We start from the raw sequence: 17249 nt of genomic DNA on the forward strand, positions 1-17249 counted from the left end.
CAACAATGATCAAACTTCAGATAAGTTTGATAACTAAAACAAAAAACAAAAACAAAAACAAAAACACCACCACAGACCTGAGGAAAATCATTTCGAGCAACCAGAGCAAAGCAAATGGGAATCAGAAAAAAAAAAAAAAAAAAGAGGTATAAAGAACTTGGCTCTCCCAAGAACAACATTCGCCCACTGTATTATAAAAATGGGTCTCCAGCACATCAAAGTGCTTATCAGAAGCGCTCTCCTTTACATACTGCATCCATACTCCAAGCCCTTTACCTTTAATGAGAGCCTGAAACTCTCTGTGTTTCACTGTTCCTCTCTGAAGATCAATCTTCAAGGTCATGAGGAGTACAAAGAGGAATTTGTGGTTTTCGTACAGGCCTCTGACAGAGTATGTAAAAACTTCGTATGTCAGATACTCAATAATATTTGTAATTCTCTTTTGAGGTAGTGGCGACTTCTCAGATCTGCAACACATTTTAAAAATTTGGGCAGTAAACAGCCATTTCTAAGACAGTAGGAATACAAACAAAAAAATTTGAGGTACTCTGCGCAGGGGTCGAGGGTGGGACACAATGGGGTAGGGATGGGAGGCCCCACCTGGCCATAGACTGGTCAAATAACTTCAAGAACTGGGCCAGCGAGGTCTGGTACATGATGTTGACCATGCTCATCTCTGTGATGAGGAAGTAGAGGATGCTTCCACGGGTGGCTGCAGGCCGGAACTCCTCCTGAGCTGTGTTAATTTTGATCTCAGTCTCTGCGGCCACGTGGAGCTTTTCACTCACTTCGGCTGCTGTCTGCTTGGTGGTTCTGAGAACTCCGATGAGAGATTCGTCATCTACCAAGGAACCTAAAAGTCAGACAGGAAAACGGGAGAACGCAAGATGGGGAAGCCACAGAGCAAGACGCATCACTTCTGAAATCATCCTGTTCATTTTCAGGGCCACTTCATCAAAGCCGGCAGGATAGAAGGGCAGATGTTAACACACTGAAAAGCTTCTGGCCCAACTGTCATCTGATGCCTGCATCCTTCTAAACATTCCTGCAGACAGGTTATCCCTGATGCTGCCTGTAAATTTGCAAAAGGTGATTCCCAAGGCAGCCCCCGTAACTTGGTCTTCACATGTCTGAAGACAAAATCTGGCTCCCTCCACCCTGGGTGGTTTCAGCTGTGCTTTATGTGACATGGCTTTCAACGCTATTACCATCTCCGTGGTCCCCCTGAAAGTGTCATGAGAACTTGCTACTGAGAACTCTGGTGCCTCTGTGTCTCCAACAGAGAAAATTGGAGGATGGTGCAAGTGTCCCACCAGGAATAAAAATCCTCATTTTATTTTGAGTGTCACCCTTCATTATTGTTTTTAATACAAATAATACATCTGTGCCAATACATTCCATTTAAGATACGGGAAGACACTTCGGACATGCTGAGCTAAAGGTCACGATATCTGCAAACAGCAGTGCCCTGGCCTACCCTCCAATTCTGGATGGTGGGTGAATGCTAGGAAAGTGTGAGTTACTCTGATGGGCATTCTAGGTCTACTATGGAAATTCAAATTGTGATTCACCTCACAGGAACGAGACCTTGATCCAGCACGCTCTTGGCTGGATTGGGGGAAGAGCTCTCAGCAATCCTTGCTAATATTAGAATGCCCAGGGGTATCCAAATGGCAGGGAGATGTCACTGGACCAGGGGACAGACAACTTCACAAACACAAGCAATGCAATCAAGGCAGATAGAAGGATTTTTCCCTGAGATCACCATCAAGGCCATGCAGGAGAATGTTGTGAGAATAACACATTATGTACTTCTGGAGGTTAAGATATTTGCTTATCCAAGGAGTACAGTGTTATTGGGAAGCACTCTTTATGAGTCTGTAATAAATGGTAGAATTTAGGCTACTGTGATTTGCCTACTGCAGAACAATACAGTGTTTGTTGGCTTTATTGTCTTTGGATAGGATGTTTTTATTTATTTAGAGAGACTACATCCCCAAATTAGGGTGTAGCACGTGGATCTGACTGCCCTTGAGGAGAACCCATCCCTGACTTCTAAGTGGGAGGTCAAGGCAAAGTAGAGAGTGAGCTTGGGCCCTGGGTGCTTAAGTGCCTTTGACACAGATTACACACATCATAGCCCATTGTGGTAATTGTATTTCAATGCCAAATGAAAGAGTCAATCTTTATTAAAAAAAAATTAGATTGAGCACATTAGTTTCCTTTGGGCAAGCAAATTAGCCTATTATGAGTTACCTAGCTTACTGGGAGCCCTTATTTTTCTCAGGAGAGAGCAATTACATCAAGAAAACTGTATTCTTCTCAAATGCTCAGACTCTGTTTGCTAATTCAAAAATCAGATTCTCTGAGGTCCCTCTTTAAACATCTAGATAAAAATTGCCTTGCTTGTGTTAGCACTGTTTTTTTTTTTTTAGATTTTATTTATTCATCAGAGAGAGAGAGAGGCAGACACAGGTAGAGGGAGAAGCAGGCAGGGAGCCTGATGTGGGACTCGATCCCAGGACTCTAGGATCACGCCCTGGGCTGAAGGCAGGCGCCCTGGGCTGAAGGCAGCCACCCAGGGATCCCCTGTGTTTGCATTGTTAACTCAACTGCTTTCTCACATCTATAGTCATGAAGGAGGGTGCTGAAAAGAGGGTCCCAAGAAATCCTGACTCGGGACCCATCACCCATGTACTTATTAATAACATGGTACCTTTTGTGGCGCTTAACTTGTAGAGAAGGTTGTCTTCAAGTTCCTTCATCTTCCGCTTGTTGAAAGTTACATCCTCCAAAAGCTTAACCCTCTCAGACTCTAATTCCTGTTATTAGGAAACAAGAAATAACAGCAGAATTGTAGTCACCGGTAATTATGGCAAATCCAATTTCTCAGTGCTTCTGATCAATTTTTTAAAGTTTAAACCAAAGTGCCCGTGAAATGACTCTACTTTTTTTGTTCCTCAGGACACTTTTTAAGAAATTATGCCTACTAGCGTAAAGTTTCCACAGTGCTCACACTGGCATGAATGAGACACCGCTGCTAAAGTAATTTTGTCTGATTATCCCCGTGTTCTCTTCCTGGCTCTATGGTTATTTAGATTAGAGAATCCCATTCTCTTGGCCCTGTTCCCACACTGCCTTTGTGTGAAATGTGAACTTGATTGGCAGTCAGAAATGGTAGAAGCAGAGACATACTACCAAAGAACCAGGAGGCCATCCAAGCCGAACATGAGCTCTTGGTTTGGGATCCACCTCTAGCAACACCAGGTACTTGGTTTGACAGAGACAATTGCCAATACAAATCCATTTGCCATGGTTTAACATCTCTAACTAACAGAGGGGCTAACCTGGATGTTTAAAAGCATATTTTTTTCTACCAAAATAGTGTATTTTTCAAATGACACTTTGAAAAAATTTCAAACTTTCAGAGAAGTTGCAAGACTGATACAATAAACTCTCACATATGTTTTGCCCAGATTCACCAGATAACATTTTGTTTTATTGCTATCTCTCCCTCTATAGAATACTTATCATCATTTTTGTTCTTCTTATAATTGGTGAACCATTTGCTGAGGTCATGATCCTTTACCCCTAAAAATTTAACAAATCTCCTAAGAACCAGGACATTCTCTTACTCTAGTATACTGTAATTTTCAAATTCAGGAAATTTAACATGGATATAATACTCTTGCTAAACATAGAGTAAATTGAAGTTGTCTCAATAGCATTTTTATAGTATTTTTTTTATCTTCTACAGAATCACAGTGTACTTAGAATTATGTTAAAAGGGGTTTTAAAACTACTTATTTGAGAAAGTTTCTTGAAAAAAAAAAACACTTCAGAAATTCCATCACTTTCAGAAAGTCTTCTTAAACCAAATTGTCATCCAAAGCCACAGCACAAGGTTTATCTTTCTATCTGCCATGGCTTGCATCACAGTCTGTGTGTAGATTATGTCCCACCAATGAGATTCTGTGCATCTAGAGGGCAGGAACTTGTCCTATTCACTTTTGTTTTCTTGACAGCACTTACCTCGAGGCTTTGCAGAGAGGGGACTCAACCTAATAAATATGTGCTAAACTGAAGTGTGCTGAATTTAATTCAACAGCTTTATTTTACATCTGGGGAAATGGAGGATCCAGAAATATTAACTCTAAATCACATCCCAACATAATCCCCACAGCTCATTACTGGCAAATGCAGGCTAATACTCCCATTCTCCAACTCCGAGACAAGTGCTATCATGGTCATCGTACTATCGGGTTTGCAGTATTTGATGGGGGTGGCAATGAAGGTCATGGCTGCATTTTCAGGGGGCAGGGGGAGGAATACTTCATGAACTGTTTCCATTAAAATGGTCACCTCTGGGTGGCAGTATAAGAATATGTGGACAAAATGAAATCACATCAGCTTCCTTTTCAGTTTGATCTGGAAAAAAAAGCATCATGGTCCGGTAGACACTTGTGGGTTTTACAGCACGACCTGTAAAACTTATCTAGGAGGCCTGACAGGATGGAAAGTCCATGCATGTGTTTGCAGAGGCTAAGACCCTATTCTCTCTGGTTTCTGTTTGTTCTTCTGTAAAATGAAGGTGTGTAAAAAGAGCAGGACAGTTAAGAGGGTTAAACATCATAGTCTGGATGTCCTCCTACAGATTAAGTGTGTGTGTGTGTGTGTGTGTGTGTGTGCTTTTTTTCAGCAAGGTTGATGTTAGCACCTTAGAGCATCCTTGAAGAGGAGGCTGAGACCTAGAAAGGCAAGTGCGGGGCCCTCTGGGGACACAGAGTGTAGCCTACCTCAGACAGTGGAGTGGCCTGCCTTCAGGAAGTTCGTGCGGCCTGCACGCAGCACCTGATCATCTCAGATCAGACCAGCAGCACCACTTAGAGCGTGAAGGAAGGACTTATTTTCAACAGTTGGCACGACGGGGCCCAAAGAGGGGATGGGGCCCATGCCCTCTCCGCCTGGCTGGCCACTTTTGGCCCCATGTTAACCATCCCTGTTAATCAGGTAGGGCTTCACTTCTTTTACTGAATCTCTGTTTCTCTGGCATAAGGACCATTTCTCTTTCCCTCTTCCAGTGTCTTTTCTGTGTTCGTGGCATCTATGACTATCTCTTGCCTTTCCTTTATCTTTGTCCAGTCTTCTGCTACCAATCTTTTTCTCAGCCTCCCCTGTTAAGCCTCTCTGGTCTTTTATAAGTCTTTCTAGTCTTATTGTTTCTAACCTTGCCCTTCCCCTGAACCCTCAATACTTAATTCTCTGTAAGCAAATATAATCTTTCTCGGATTTTACGCAAATATGTTTTCCATATGCAAATAAGTATAATTACATTTTAGGCAAGCATATTTTATGCATAATGTTAAATGTTTTCTGAGATTTATCTTAAAAATTAGTTTCAACTTGTATCAGTCTCTTTAAGTCTTCCAGTTTTAAGTTGTTCTTTGTTTTATTAGAACCTTCAATCATACTTAATTTCTCTGCCTTAATGCAAATTTTATTCAATTAAAATTAGAGTTGGGCTCTCTGTATCATTAGAGTACTAGACTATACTAGTTGAAACTACTCCAGTGGTAATACACTCATTTGGAGCAATTTCTTTTTCTACAAGATCATTATTTTATTGAATTTTTCAGGGACATCAAGGAGCATCCATCCATAGGACTATGAGGGTCGACATACTCCAAGGTTTAAAGACAGAAGTAGAAAGAGCAGTGTGAATTCTGTGTGTGTGTATGTATGTGTGTGTGTGTGTGTGTGTGTGTGTGTGTGTACGTATGTGCAGGCACATTTGGGGTTGGAGGACAGGTGAGTTAGTTACATGATTTCTTAACAGGACTTGACACGAGACAACTACACTAATATTTATGTTAACAAAGGCAGATGTGGTTGGCGTAATTTTTTCCTTCCCAAATACTTAACAATTTCATAATACATTTTGAGCATTATTAAAATTTATTAGAAGTAGTCTTTAACCTTGAGAAATTATTACCTGTTTCTCAGTTAAAATTACTCTCCTTAATAACTGATTCTCAAGTCCTTTCATGGTGACAGTAAAATCAATGACTGATGTTTTCGCGTTGATCTCAGGGGTAAAGGCAGGGTTTGGTAACTTTGTAGTAATATAAAGTTTAAATGTATCCATGATATCACATTCCTTATCACCGACTTTCACCTACATCGATTCAAATATAAAAATTAAAGAGAGCTTAAAAGGCAGAACAAGGAATCTGTGGTTAACTTAGGAAAGAATTTATCAGAGGTCAGTGCTGTGAAACTTGAATGAATTGCAGAGGAAAAAGTTCTAACACTTTCATCAGTGATCTTAAATAATTTAGATATGTGGTCCTGCCGGAAGATGTTGTTAGCCATGACACCAAACAAATTAAATGAAAGATTTATCCCAAACAAATGTGGAATAAACTCAGACACATCTCAGATTTGACTATTTTCTCCCACTTGGAGGAAACTGTTTCCTACTAAAGAAATTTGTGGTGTTTAGCGGAAGTGTTATCTCTGTTTTCAGTCATATCTAAAGTGTATTAGACTTCAGAAAGAATTAAGGAACTTTTCAGAGAAAAAAATGTCAACATGTTTTTCAGAAAGATAACTTTTCTTAAACACTACGATTTGCAATATATTAAAAAACAACTGGTTTTGCTATCTAAAACTTAGGTGGACATTATACCATTTTAAAGAACTTACATTTTTAATTAATCTTGATTCCAGATGTGGATAGAAACCACCTCAATAAGGCCCTATCATATTCTCAAGCACCATGTCTGCACACTGCAGATAAGAATCTGTTCCTTGGGATCCCTGGGTGGTGCAGCGGTTTGGCGCCTGCCTTTGGCCCAGGGCGAGATCTTGGAGACCCGGGATCGAATCCCACATCAGGCTCCCGGTGCATGGAGCCTGCTTCTCCCTCTGCCTCTCTCTCTCTCTCTCTTTCTGTGTGTGTGACTATCATAAATAAATAAAAATTAAAAAAAGAAAAGAAAAGAAAAAAAAAAAGAATCTGTTCCTTTAAAAGACCTTCAGTTATAAAAATCCTACACCCTCCTTGGGCATGTTAAATATGGCACATAAAAGATTCACATTATGAAGAAATGTTTTCATTTTTTTAAAGATTATTTATTTATTAATTCATGAGAGACACACAGAGAGAAGTAGAGACACAGACAGTGGGAGAAGCAGGCTTCACCTGACGCGGGACTCCACCCCGGGCCCCAAAAACATTTCTTCAGGCCCACCTGGGTGGCTCAGTGGTCAAGCGTCCAGGGAGCCTGCTTCACCCTCTGTCTGTGTCTCTGCCTTTCTCTGTGTGTCTCTCATGAATAAATAAATAAAATCTTTTTTTAAAAGAAATCTTTGTTTAATGAGAAAATTTGCATTCTGTACTTATTCACTGATATTCATGAAATTAAGTTGTCCAAAGCAAAAAAAATTGCAATCAGAAATGCTGTCATTTATCAAGAAATAAAACCAAAGAAGCCTAGAAGAAGAGAATGCCACCAATTAAAAAAGAAATGCCTCTAGTGGAAACAATTCATGTTCTCACCAGTGATGAGAAACAGGAGTCCACAGCTTCCAGCAAAGTCTGTGAGTTTAGATTGAAAGTTAATACAGAGAGAAATGAACAAATCAATGTCTATAGAATTTATTAAAATGCCATTTTTCAAGTGAGAAAAATGTATAATATAGATGAATTTTATAGGATAGATGAATATATAATTTGTAAATCCGATTTTCTCAGAGCTGCCAATATATATGTATTGTATGTGTGTAACACTAACATATTATTATGACCAGACAATGTCTTTCTTTAACTTGTTATTTAGTGTCAACTAAATGGCTATTTCTACCAAGATATTGCTGTCCCCTGTATTTTTCATATACTATTTTTAAAATGAGGGAAGCACTAAACATGAGTTTGGCAATCATTTTCTCCAGTGTATCAAATAACTATCACCTGAAGGAAGGTGGCTTTGCTGCTATGCTCAAAAAGATAAGTAGATGTCACCATTGTTCTTTTCTTGTCTTCTTCTTCTTCTATTTTTTTCTCCCCAAAACTCACCTTGAACGTGGTGCCTGATTTAATGAAATTCTTTTCTAATACATTATCCAGGGCTGGATCCAGCTCTTCACGAATGTCCTCAATAAGAAGGGGTCGCCCCAAGGAAAGGCTGTCCTCCAAGTGTGTGCGGAAATATTTATGGTTCAGGGATGTTACCTAAAAATAAAGGGTTCACTGCTATATGAGTGCTAGAAAGAATGTGCTTATTCCACAATGTAAACCAAGAGATTTGTTGGATAAGTGCTTAAGAATATGAAGGGCTGTATAGGAAGACTTATGAAAATAAAAGCAAGAACATTTAATTTTCAAAACTTGGTGAGCTCATGACTTTGTGGAGGCCCTGGATGTGCAATAATAGTCTCTCTGATCAAAACAGAGTGGCACTCCTTCAAGGAAATGTCAGAGCTCTGCTCCTACTCACCAAAGAGAAGAAATCAAGGATTAAACCTGTTACACTTACATAGTCTCAATCACTCAAGGAAAGGAAAGTAACTTGAGTATTTGCAAAATTCATTTATCTTCTCAGGACAACTCATGAGATGATCAAGTGATGAAAAATAAGCATAAGAATGTCAGAAATTATATAGTGAATCAAACCAAGGGCTTATCCAGGTATTCTAACAGTGGTGCAACAGAAGAATGTGATAGATACTTCCCATAAAATCAACTTAAAATACTATATGTTCACTTTTTATATTATATTTTTAAAAAATCAGTATTCTGAATGCCTGGTAGGGCCCCGTTTTTTAGTTCAGTGTTTGTTGATTAGTTAAAATAGACACACGGCGCTGGTTGATCCTTGCATTGGCCAAATGGCTTTGAACTCTCGCTTCTCCTATGATCCCTCCCCTGCCTAAATGTGAGGCTTCCGGAAGGTTCAGTCCTCAACTCTCCATCTCCTTATACTCTACCCTCTGAATTCAGCTACTGCCTCTATGCTGCTGTGAGGGCTGATCTTAAGACACAAGGAAGAGCCACTGGAACAGCAGGTGATTAAAAGAGTAGAATTAAAAGATATTACCTATCGCTTGCTATGAAAAAGAGATGCGGAATTAAAAATTAGATAAGTCTACCCTTGTCTTGTTTTGGATAAAAAGAAAATAACTAAAAGAAAAAACCCTGCATAGGAAGGAATTTGTTTCCCTAGATGAACAGCTTTATTTACACAAATGATGAGCTGTGAAAGACCTCATTATGAGTTGATAAGGTAAATGAATCTAAACAAATAGCTTTAACTAGTTTATTAAACAAGAAGAAACAAGGTCCCAATGAGACTAAATATAATTGTCCTCCTCTATTTCCTAAGGAGTAAATTCTATTTTTGTGCTTTGCTTCCTAAGTGTGATGGTTAATATTCTATGTCAACTTGACTGGGGTAAGGGATGCCCAGAGAGCTGCTAAACACTCTCAGGGTGTGTCTATGAGGCTTTTTCCAGAATAGATTGGCCTTGGAGTAGGTAGACTGAGTAAAAAAGATCACCCTCACCGATTTGGGTGGGCATCATCCAATCCATTGAGAGCCTGAATAGAGCCCAAAGATGAAGAGCAAATTTACTCTCTGCTTGAGCTGAGACATTATCTTCTCCTGCCCTTGGGTTCTTGGGCCTTTATTTATTTATTTTTTTTTTTTGTTTTTTGTTTTTTTTTTTGATTTTATTTTTTTTTTTTTTATTGGTGTTCAATTTACTAACATACAGAATAACACCCAGTGCCCGTCACCCATTCACTCCCACCCCCGCCCTCCTCCCCTTCTACCACCCCTAGTTCGTTTCCCAGAGTTAGCAGTCTTTATGTTCTGTCTCCCTTTCTGATATTTCCCACACATTTCTTCTCCCTTCCCTTATTTTCCCTTTCACTATTATTTATATTTTCTTGGGCCTTTAGACTTGAACTGGGACTTATACCACTGACTCCCCTGGTTCTCAGACCTTCAGAGTTTGGACTGGGATTCCATGACCACCCTTCCTGCATCTGCAGCTTGTAGACAGCAGATTGTGGGACTTCTCAGCCTCCCTCATCCCATGAGCCAATATCTCATAATAAATCTTTTTCTATACCTCTGTATTTATATAGAGATATCGTATGCACAATGTTTCTCTGGAGAACCGTAACTAATACACCAAGTAAAGAAATAATAATTTTCAAATTGTCAGTTTATTAAAGATAACCTTTAACCATCTTCAATATCTTTTATTAATTTAAATTAATATCTTAGAGTCTTAGAAATTACTATCTTAATTCCAAGTTTAGTTCCCTTGACTTTCTTGTATAGTAACACTATGTGGGGGCTACCACCAGAGCCTGGGTAACCTGCTCACAGACTCTAGTGTTGGGTCTTTACAAGGTGGTCAGTGAATTCTTTACAGGAAAACTTGATGAATACAGTGATTCTTTATAGGGAAACTTGATGAATACCTTCTTTTTCTGGAAGTCAGAGCTGAAGGTTCTGGAGGTGGGTTTGGAGGTGGCCTTGACAAAGCTGCCACAGTGGAGTGCAGTCCTGGACATACAAAACATGTTTTGTTTTTCATTTATAAAGTGTTTCATTGGGGCACTTGGGTGGCTCAGTCAGTTAAGTGTCTACCTTTGGCTTAGGTTATGATCCTGGGGTTCTGGGATGGAGCCCCACATCTGGCTCCCTGCTCAGTGGGGAGTCTGCTCCTTCCTCTCCTTCTGCCCCTCCTCCCATTTATGTTATCTCTCTCTCATTTACTCTTGCTCTTTCTCTCTCAAATAAATAAAATCTTTAAAAAATAAAGTGTTTCATTTTGTTTTCCTTCCCATATAAAGAAATAGCATTTTCATTTTATTCTGTTTTCATTTATGTGTGTTTGTGCATGTGTTTATCCACATGTTTAAAAAAAATAATGCCTTCTGAGTAAGGAGAATATAGTTCAATCTTCTTACATTATGTTTTAAACATACATAATTATCTCTGGCATATGTCTATTACTTCTTCAAGAAGATTGCTGAGACTGGGTAACATCAGAAGGACATAGTCAAAGTCCATCAAGGAGTTTAATGTCAAAATGGAAAGACAAAACTATGATCAGGAAAATTAAGAATAGAATGAGTAGGGAGTCGGACAGTCAGCAGAGGCAAGAGGAATGGAACAGGGGACACACTGTAGTTGCGCAGGATCCAGATCCAGGGAGGTCATGAGCAGGAATGCTCCTATATACTCCACTCATACATTCCTTCTGTGAATACAGCTCCTCAGGAGCTACATTCCCATTAGATTTCATTTCCCTTAAATCTCCTCCTCTGTTTACACTCTCTTTCTGGGATTTCTCTGGGGTTTCTAAATTAAACAGACTGGCACATTGTGTTCTGGAGTCTCAGTGAGTTGGGAGTATCTTAGGAGTGTTCCAGATCACCAGGAAGCATCCACATGTCAGTGAAGCCCTCATCTCACAACAAAATCTTTCAATATTTCGTCATTAAGTGGTGTTTGTTGCAGGCTTTTGGTAAAATACTTTTTATCTGATTAAGGAAGATCCTTCCTATTCTTAGTTTTGCTGGAGGTTTTATCATGAATGGGTGTTGAATTTTACTAGGTGCTTTTTCTGCATTTAACAAGATGAACTACATGATTTTTCTGTCGCTTTTCTCCCACACACACACACACGTTGTAATGATGACACACTCTAATTCACTCACTTAAATTCAATAAATATCAGAATTCCTACCTTACAGAAAGAGCAGTGCAGAAAATATAAAGATGCCGGCAAGAACTTTATGATATAGTAAAGGTAAAAGACAAGCGTGCAATGAACAATGATTGAAGACAGACTCTAAGTCCACATCAGAAATCCAAACAAGACATTGTGAGCATTTAGAACAAGCTACATTAAACTGAGGACACAGAGAAGTCTTGTTGAAGGTAGTGTTGGATGTGAACTTTGAAAAACATTTTAAGATATTTATCTGGGATGTAAATGAAGTGGGAAGTAGGGTAAAGAAAGACATCATGGTTTGTAAAATAGTATAAGCAAAAATATGGAGCCAATAGACTTAGAATCTGAGAATGTTATCTGGGAAATGGAATTGTCGTATTGGTAGTTGAAATATTGACGATAAATCTGAGATGCTGGAATCCTGCCTCTGTCTACCTCTACCTTAAAATTAACACCATATCATGGGGCACCTGGGTGGCACAGTCAGTTAAGAGTGTGACTCTTGATTTCAGCTCAGGTCATGATCTCAGGGTTGTGAGATCGAGCTCCATGTCAGGCTCTGTACTGGGCATGGAGCTTGCTTAAGATTCTCTCTTTCTCCCTTTCCCCTACCCCTCCTCCTCTATAAATACATACATACATACATACATACATACATACATACATACCTTTTTAGACCCCCGCTCCAAACCTGGACTCTATAATGCTATGAAGTGCCATGTATCTGAGCTAGGTTGGAGCACATAGCCTTAAACCAAGGAGTCATGAGTTCTATTTTTGGGGCTTTGCTGTAAGCCCAAACCCAAGGCTCAGAATATAAGCCACATCCAACATTGGCAAAGAGGGAGGGAAAGTGACAGAGAGGAGAGTACATCACGAGAGAACACAAAAGAGAGAAAATAATCCAAGCCCTTGCCCCAAACCACTGTTACAAAACTCAAGCATGTAAACCAACAAACAATTATCACAGAGATGTCAACTTTATGACCAGCAGAATTAAATGAAATCCTGGGAAAATTTCATGATTTTAAGAATGTTTTCACATACACCAAATGGTACCTACCTGCAAGTCATTTTCTCTTTCCTTTGATTTAATCCAAGTTTTGCCTTGAGTCTGTGGGTCTATGAGGAGTGGGTATCTGGTGGCCTTCGTCACAATGATGCCATTCTGAATTGAGAGGTCATCTCCTGGTAATCCCTGCAGCCCCCACTCCCCAATCTAAGTAACAAGAAATGGATATGGCCAGTCAGAGAACAAGAAGGTTTTCACAGTAATTAAAAGTGCCACAATATTAAAATAATTTAATATTGGAATATATTTTCTTCTATTGAGACTATGCAATGGGTACCTAGAAAAAGACAAATAAACTTGTAAATGTAAACCAAATAACCTTCACCTAAAAAAAATAAATTTCTAATCTAATAAATCCTTTAACTCCAGATTAGAGTTTAGTCCTTTAGGGTTTAGTCCTTTATACTACTAATTTTCAAATTTATGAAGGAATATTGTAAAATCTGTAGATTTTTGAAGCTTGGTTGCTGAACATTCAGAGAACATAGGGGCTTAATTCATGGTAAGACTCAGTTGGTGGTGGGATCCAGATGAGGCAGGGTTAGTGGAAACCAATAAACTGAAATAGTTGGAAAGATAAGCAGCAATAGTTAAAGTCCTGAAGCTTCCCCTTTAGGGGGGAAGCTGTCCTCTGGCTCTGTTCACTCAGGGAGCAGGATTTGCATAGGTGGAGGCAGAGAAGTTAGGAGAGAGAAGATATTATATTGGCAAGTGCTCATCAACGATATTTTAAAAAAAATGTTTCCTCGGGCTCATGGCTGGCTCAGTTAGAAGTGCGCGCGACTCTTGATCTTGGGGTGGTGAGTTTGAGCCCCACATCAGGGGTAGAGATCACTGAAAAATAAATAAATAAACTTAAAAAAATCTTCCCTAATTATGAGAGAACTGCCAGCCTGCCTCCACATGGTCAATAAAATCACCTGAGATCCAACAAATCCACAAGGTTCTACCTTCATTAAAGTATCCCAGTAGCCTCCAAAGGCCATAATTCATAAGGAATATCCTGGCCCACTTTGCCTCATCAGTGCCTGCATCTTTAATACATCATCTAGTCCCTGTAACAACCAGTTGAACATTGTTTGAATTGGAAAATATTAATTTTTTAACTTTTAAATACAGATAACACGAAACTAATAGCATGGCTTCCCAAAAGAAACAGCCACTGGGGAACATATTTACAGATCAGAAAGCAGCTCATGAATACAAATTGCCTGGAAAGCATTTAATGCCATAGAAGCTCTTCAAGATATGCTGAAAATTGACAGTGGCATCAAATTCCCAGCAAGGAAGTTTAGTATCGTGGGGCTTGCCATCACTCAGTGATGCCAGAACGTGCTGCTGTACACTTTGGACACTACGAAAAGACGGTTAATGATCAAAAGAAGATGAATACCAGTATTTATGGCCTACCTAATGCCTATAATCACCTAAAGTGTTTGAAAGAGTGTGACTTAATAGAAGTGCTGCAAATAATAGAAAGTTAAAAGAAGAGTTCAGTCTTAGCAAGTCGATAATCTGTGAATGATCCCTTTTTTCGGAGGATTTTATTTTTTTTTTATGTAATCTCTACCTTCAATGTGGGGCTTGAAATCACCACCCGGAAATCAATTGCACATTCCACCAACTGAGCCAGCCAGGTGCTCCCACGTATGATCTTTTAGTTCACAGCAGTGCAACTAATATTAATTTGAAAGCAGGATTTATTAAAATGCAAAGGAACTTTTTTTATATAGAAAGCTTGTTTAAAAATTAATTCCTAAGTGTTTTCAAAACAATCTTTTCAATTAAATGAAAAAAGAAAGAACAAGAGGTGAACCTTGATTTTTTAGTAAGTACATCTGGAATTCAAATAATGTTATAAGGAAAGTGACACTCACTGTAGGCGGATCCACCAACATTGAAATAAGATTCAGGTTTTCGGTGAAAGGAATCTTCCGAGCTCTCAGCTCTATCTCCCATTGATCTTTAAGCAAATAGTTCCGAAATATCTGATTGAAAGGACCAAGGTAGGAAAGGAATCCGGTGCACAGCAAGATATCACCTACAAGTCTGTGGAGAGATGAGAGGTGAGTCACCTAACCCATTCAAGTTCTCCCATTAAGGAGTCCCAAAGGCCACAGGGCAGCTTTGTTTTGTTACTAGGCAAAAATCTTTCTCTGCTCCCTGCATAACACTTGGGAACCAGACATGGAGAGACCATGCAAAAGGGAGCCCCCCCAACCCAAATGGTGAGAGGAGAGGCCACATTAGAGGGAGGCCAAGGAGCAAGAGAGAAACTGCTTCCTTGAAACCTGTAGGTGCAGAGACCTGGCTCCTAGGAAGGAAAGTATCCTTTTCCCATGCTATGCCCCGGTTCTGATAATATTTGGTCTTGATAAAACTGTTTTCTTCTCCCCCTCTGGCACTCCTCTCCTTCTCCCAATTCTTGCTGTTCTCTACTTCTCTCTCATTTCCCTCCCTTCCAGTTTCTAGGACACCAATAGACACTGGCACAAGAGACCCTTGGTTTTAGAGCAAACCACTGATCCACACATTCAAAGTCATTGAGGTGGAGAGTATAGAACTGGAGAAAGTATCTAGATGCTATTTGCCAAACAATATTAGAAGCACTCTTAGGGGGATGTCTGGGTGGCTCAGTGGATTAAGTGTCTGCCTTCGGCTCAGGTCATGATCTTGGGGTCCTGGGATGGAGTCCTGCATCAGGCTCCCTGCAGGGAACCTACTTCTCCTTCTGCCTCTCTCTCTGTGTCTCTCATGAATAAATAAAAATAAAAATCTTTTTTTTATTCATAAATAAATAAAAATAAAAATCTTTTTTTTATTCATAAATAAATAAATAAAAATCTTTTTTTTTTTTTTTTTTTTTTAAAGAAGCACTCTTGGGGATGCCTGGGTGGCTCAGTCAGTTAAACATCTGACTCTTGAATTCGGCTCGGTCATGATCTCAGGGTCGTGAGATCGAGCCCTGAGTCAGAGTCTCTGTTGGGCATGGAGCCTGCTTAAGATTCTCTCTCTCCCTCTTCCTCTTCCCCTGCCCCCTGCGCACACTCTCTCTATCTAAACAACAACAAAAAACAAGAAAAGCAACAACAGAAAAAGAAGCACTTTGATACTGAAAACCCACATTTCTGAACCAAAATTGAGATTTAAAATGTTTCACAAGCTTATGATCACTCTCCATTTTATTGAGAACGGATAACCTAAACTATAAGATTCAGAAATGGATATATGGAGATGAAGGAGCAAAGCACTTCACCGGGGAGATGTATTTTATTTTCTTGAATGTCACAAAGAGGTTTCGGGTAATCACCAAGAAGGAAAGCAATTATAACAAAGACCAAAATTTATACCTATTGATCTGAGCTTTAAACTCTTTGCTTTGCTGAGTCCACCGGACTTTTTCTCCACTCAGCCCATCGATGAGAGTGGAAGCCGCCTGCATCTTTTTCCGGCACATATCTGCATCATTTACCAAATCCTACATTCATAAAGAAAGAACATCTCAAAGAACTTTTCAAAGTGTTTCATCAAACATCCATGTATTCACACATGAAAATATGTGGAGGGATTTCTTAATTCGCAAAATATAGTCTAAAAAAAGCAATGTGAGTAACTTTACGTATTAAATTCTGGTAATGAATTCATCAGATGGTTATTTTACCTTATGAAATTTCAAGGAAAATGATTTTGTAAGAGAGAATCTAAATCACCTAAATTAATATAGTATTTCTATTCAGTTTTTTCAAGACAGTCTCAAATCAATAAAATGTACCAATTTTGGTTTTGGATTTAATAACTCTGAGCCCTTGGAAGTTTGTTTACAAAGTAATTTTTTTCCCCAGAAAATTTTACACAACAGCGAAGTGTGGTAGCCAGCTTGTATCAACTTACAAGAGCCAATTGTTATATTTTTTAGAAAACTTGTGGGCTGGTGTGGAACACAGACCTAATTAGAAATTAAATTATATAAACTTAACAATTACAGAAACTACATGAGAAGCAAAGGTAATAGATAATCCAAACTCATCATTTCCTAATTGTTTACATTTTTGAACTATCTATGTGCTTAAGGTTAAATCCACTGTACCTGCACGGCAGTATATAGTAGTGTGCAGTATGTAACAGTGCTATATACATAATAGCACAGTATATAATAGTGCACTGTTGTGCATCTGTCTTCTTCTTCTTTTTTTTTTTTTTTAGTTTCAGATGGAGCATTCAGTAATTCATCAGTTGCATATAACACCCAGCATTCATCACATCAATGTGCCCTGCTTAATGTGCATCTGTTTTCAAATCTGTGTTCAGTGTTGGCACATTGGTAGCTTAGAACTGACTGGTGGGAGGACCTACACCACAGAAATCAGGAAACTGTGCAAATCATGGCTTTTATTCCCCCTGGGCCCCTCCCACCCCCAGAGCC

General features: G+C 39.2%; 1 protein-coding gene across 3 annotated transcripts in view; it reads right to left on the reverse strand.

Moving 5' to 3' along the window:
• DNAH8 (dynein axonemal heavy chain 8) overlaps positions 1–17249 on the reverse strand; it is a 363336-nt gene that overhangs the window by 87093 nt on the left and 258994 nt on the right. For 2 of the 3 annotated variants that reach the window (XM_077904162.1, XM_077904164.1), the window contains exons 72-79: positions 16177–16304; positions 14704–14875; positions 12818–12973; positions 8078–8233; positions 5993–6175; positions 2717–2822; positions 601–853; positions 277–467 (exon numbers count right to left, since the gene is read on the reverse strand). In XM_077904162.1, the coding sequence (XP_077760288.1) occupies positions 277–467; positions 601–853; positions 2717–2822; positions 5993–6175; positions 8078–8233; positions 12818–12973; positions 14704–14875; positions 16177–16304 (1345 nt within the window). The remainder of the gene's footprint in view (positions 1–276; positions 468–600; positions 854–2716; positions 2823–5992; positions 6176–8077; positions 8234–12817; positions 12974–14703; positions 14876–16176; positions 16305–17249) is intronic. The other variant, XM_077904163.1, reaches the window with a different exon arrangement.

The sequence above is a fragment of the Canis aureus genome, chromosome 7, assembly GCF_053574225.1.
Source record: "Canis aureus isolate CA01 chromosome 7, VMU_Caureus_v.1.0, whole genome shotgun sequence".
Classification (NCBI taxonomy): domain Eukaryota; kingdom Metazoa; phylum Chordata; class Mammalia; order Carnivora; family Canidae; genus Canis; species Canis aureus.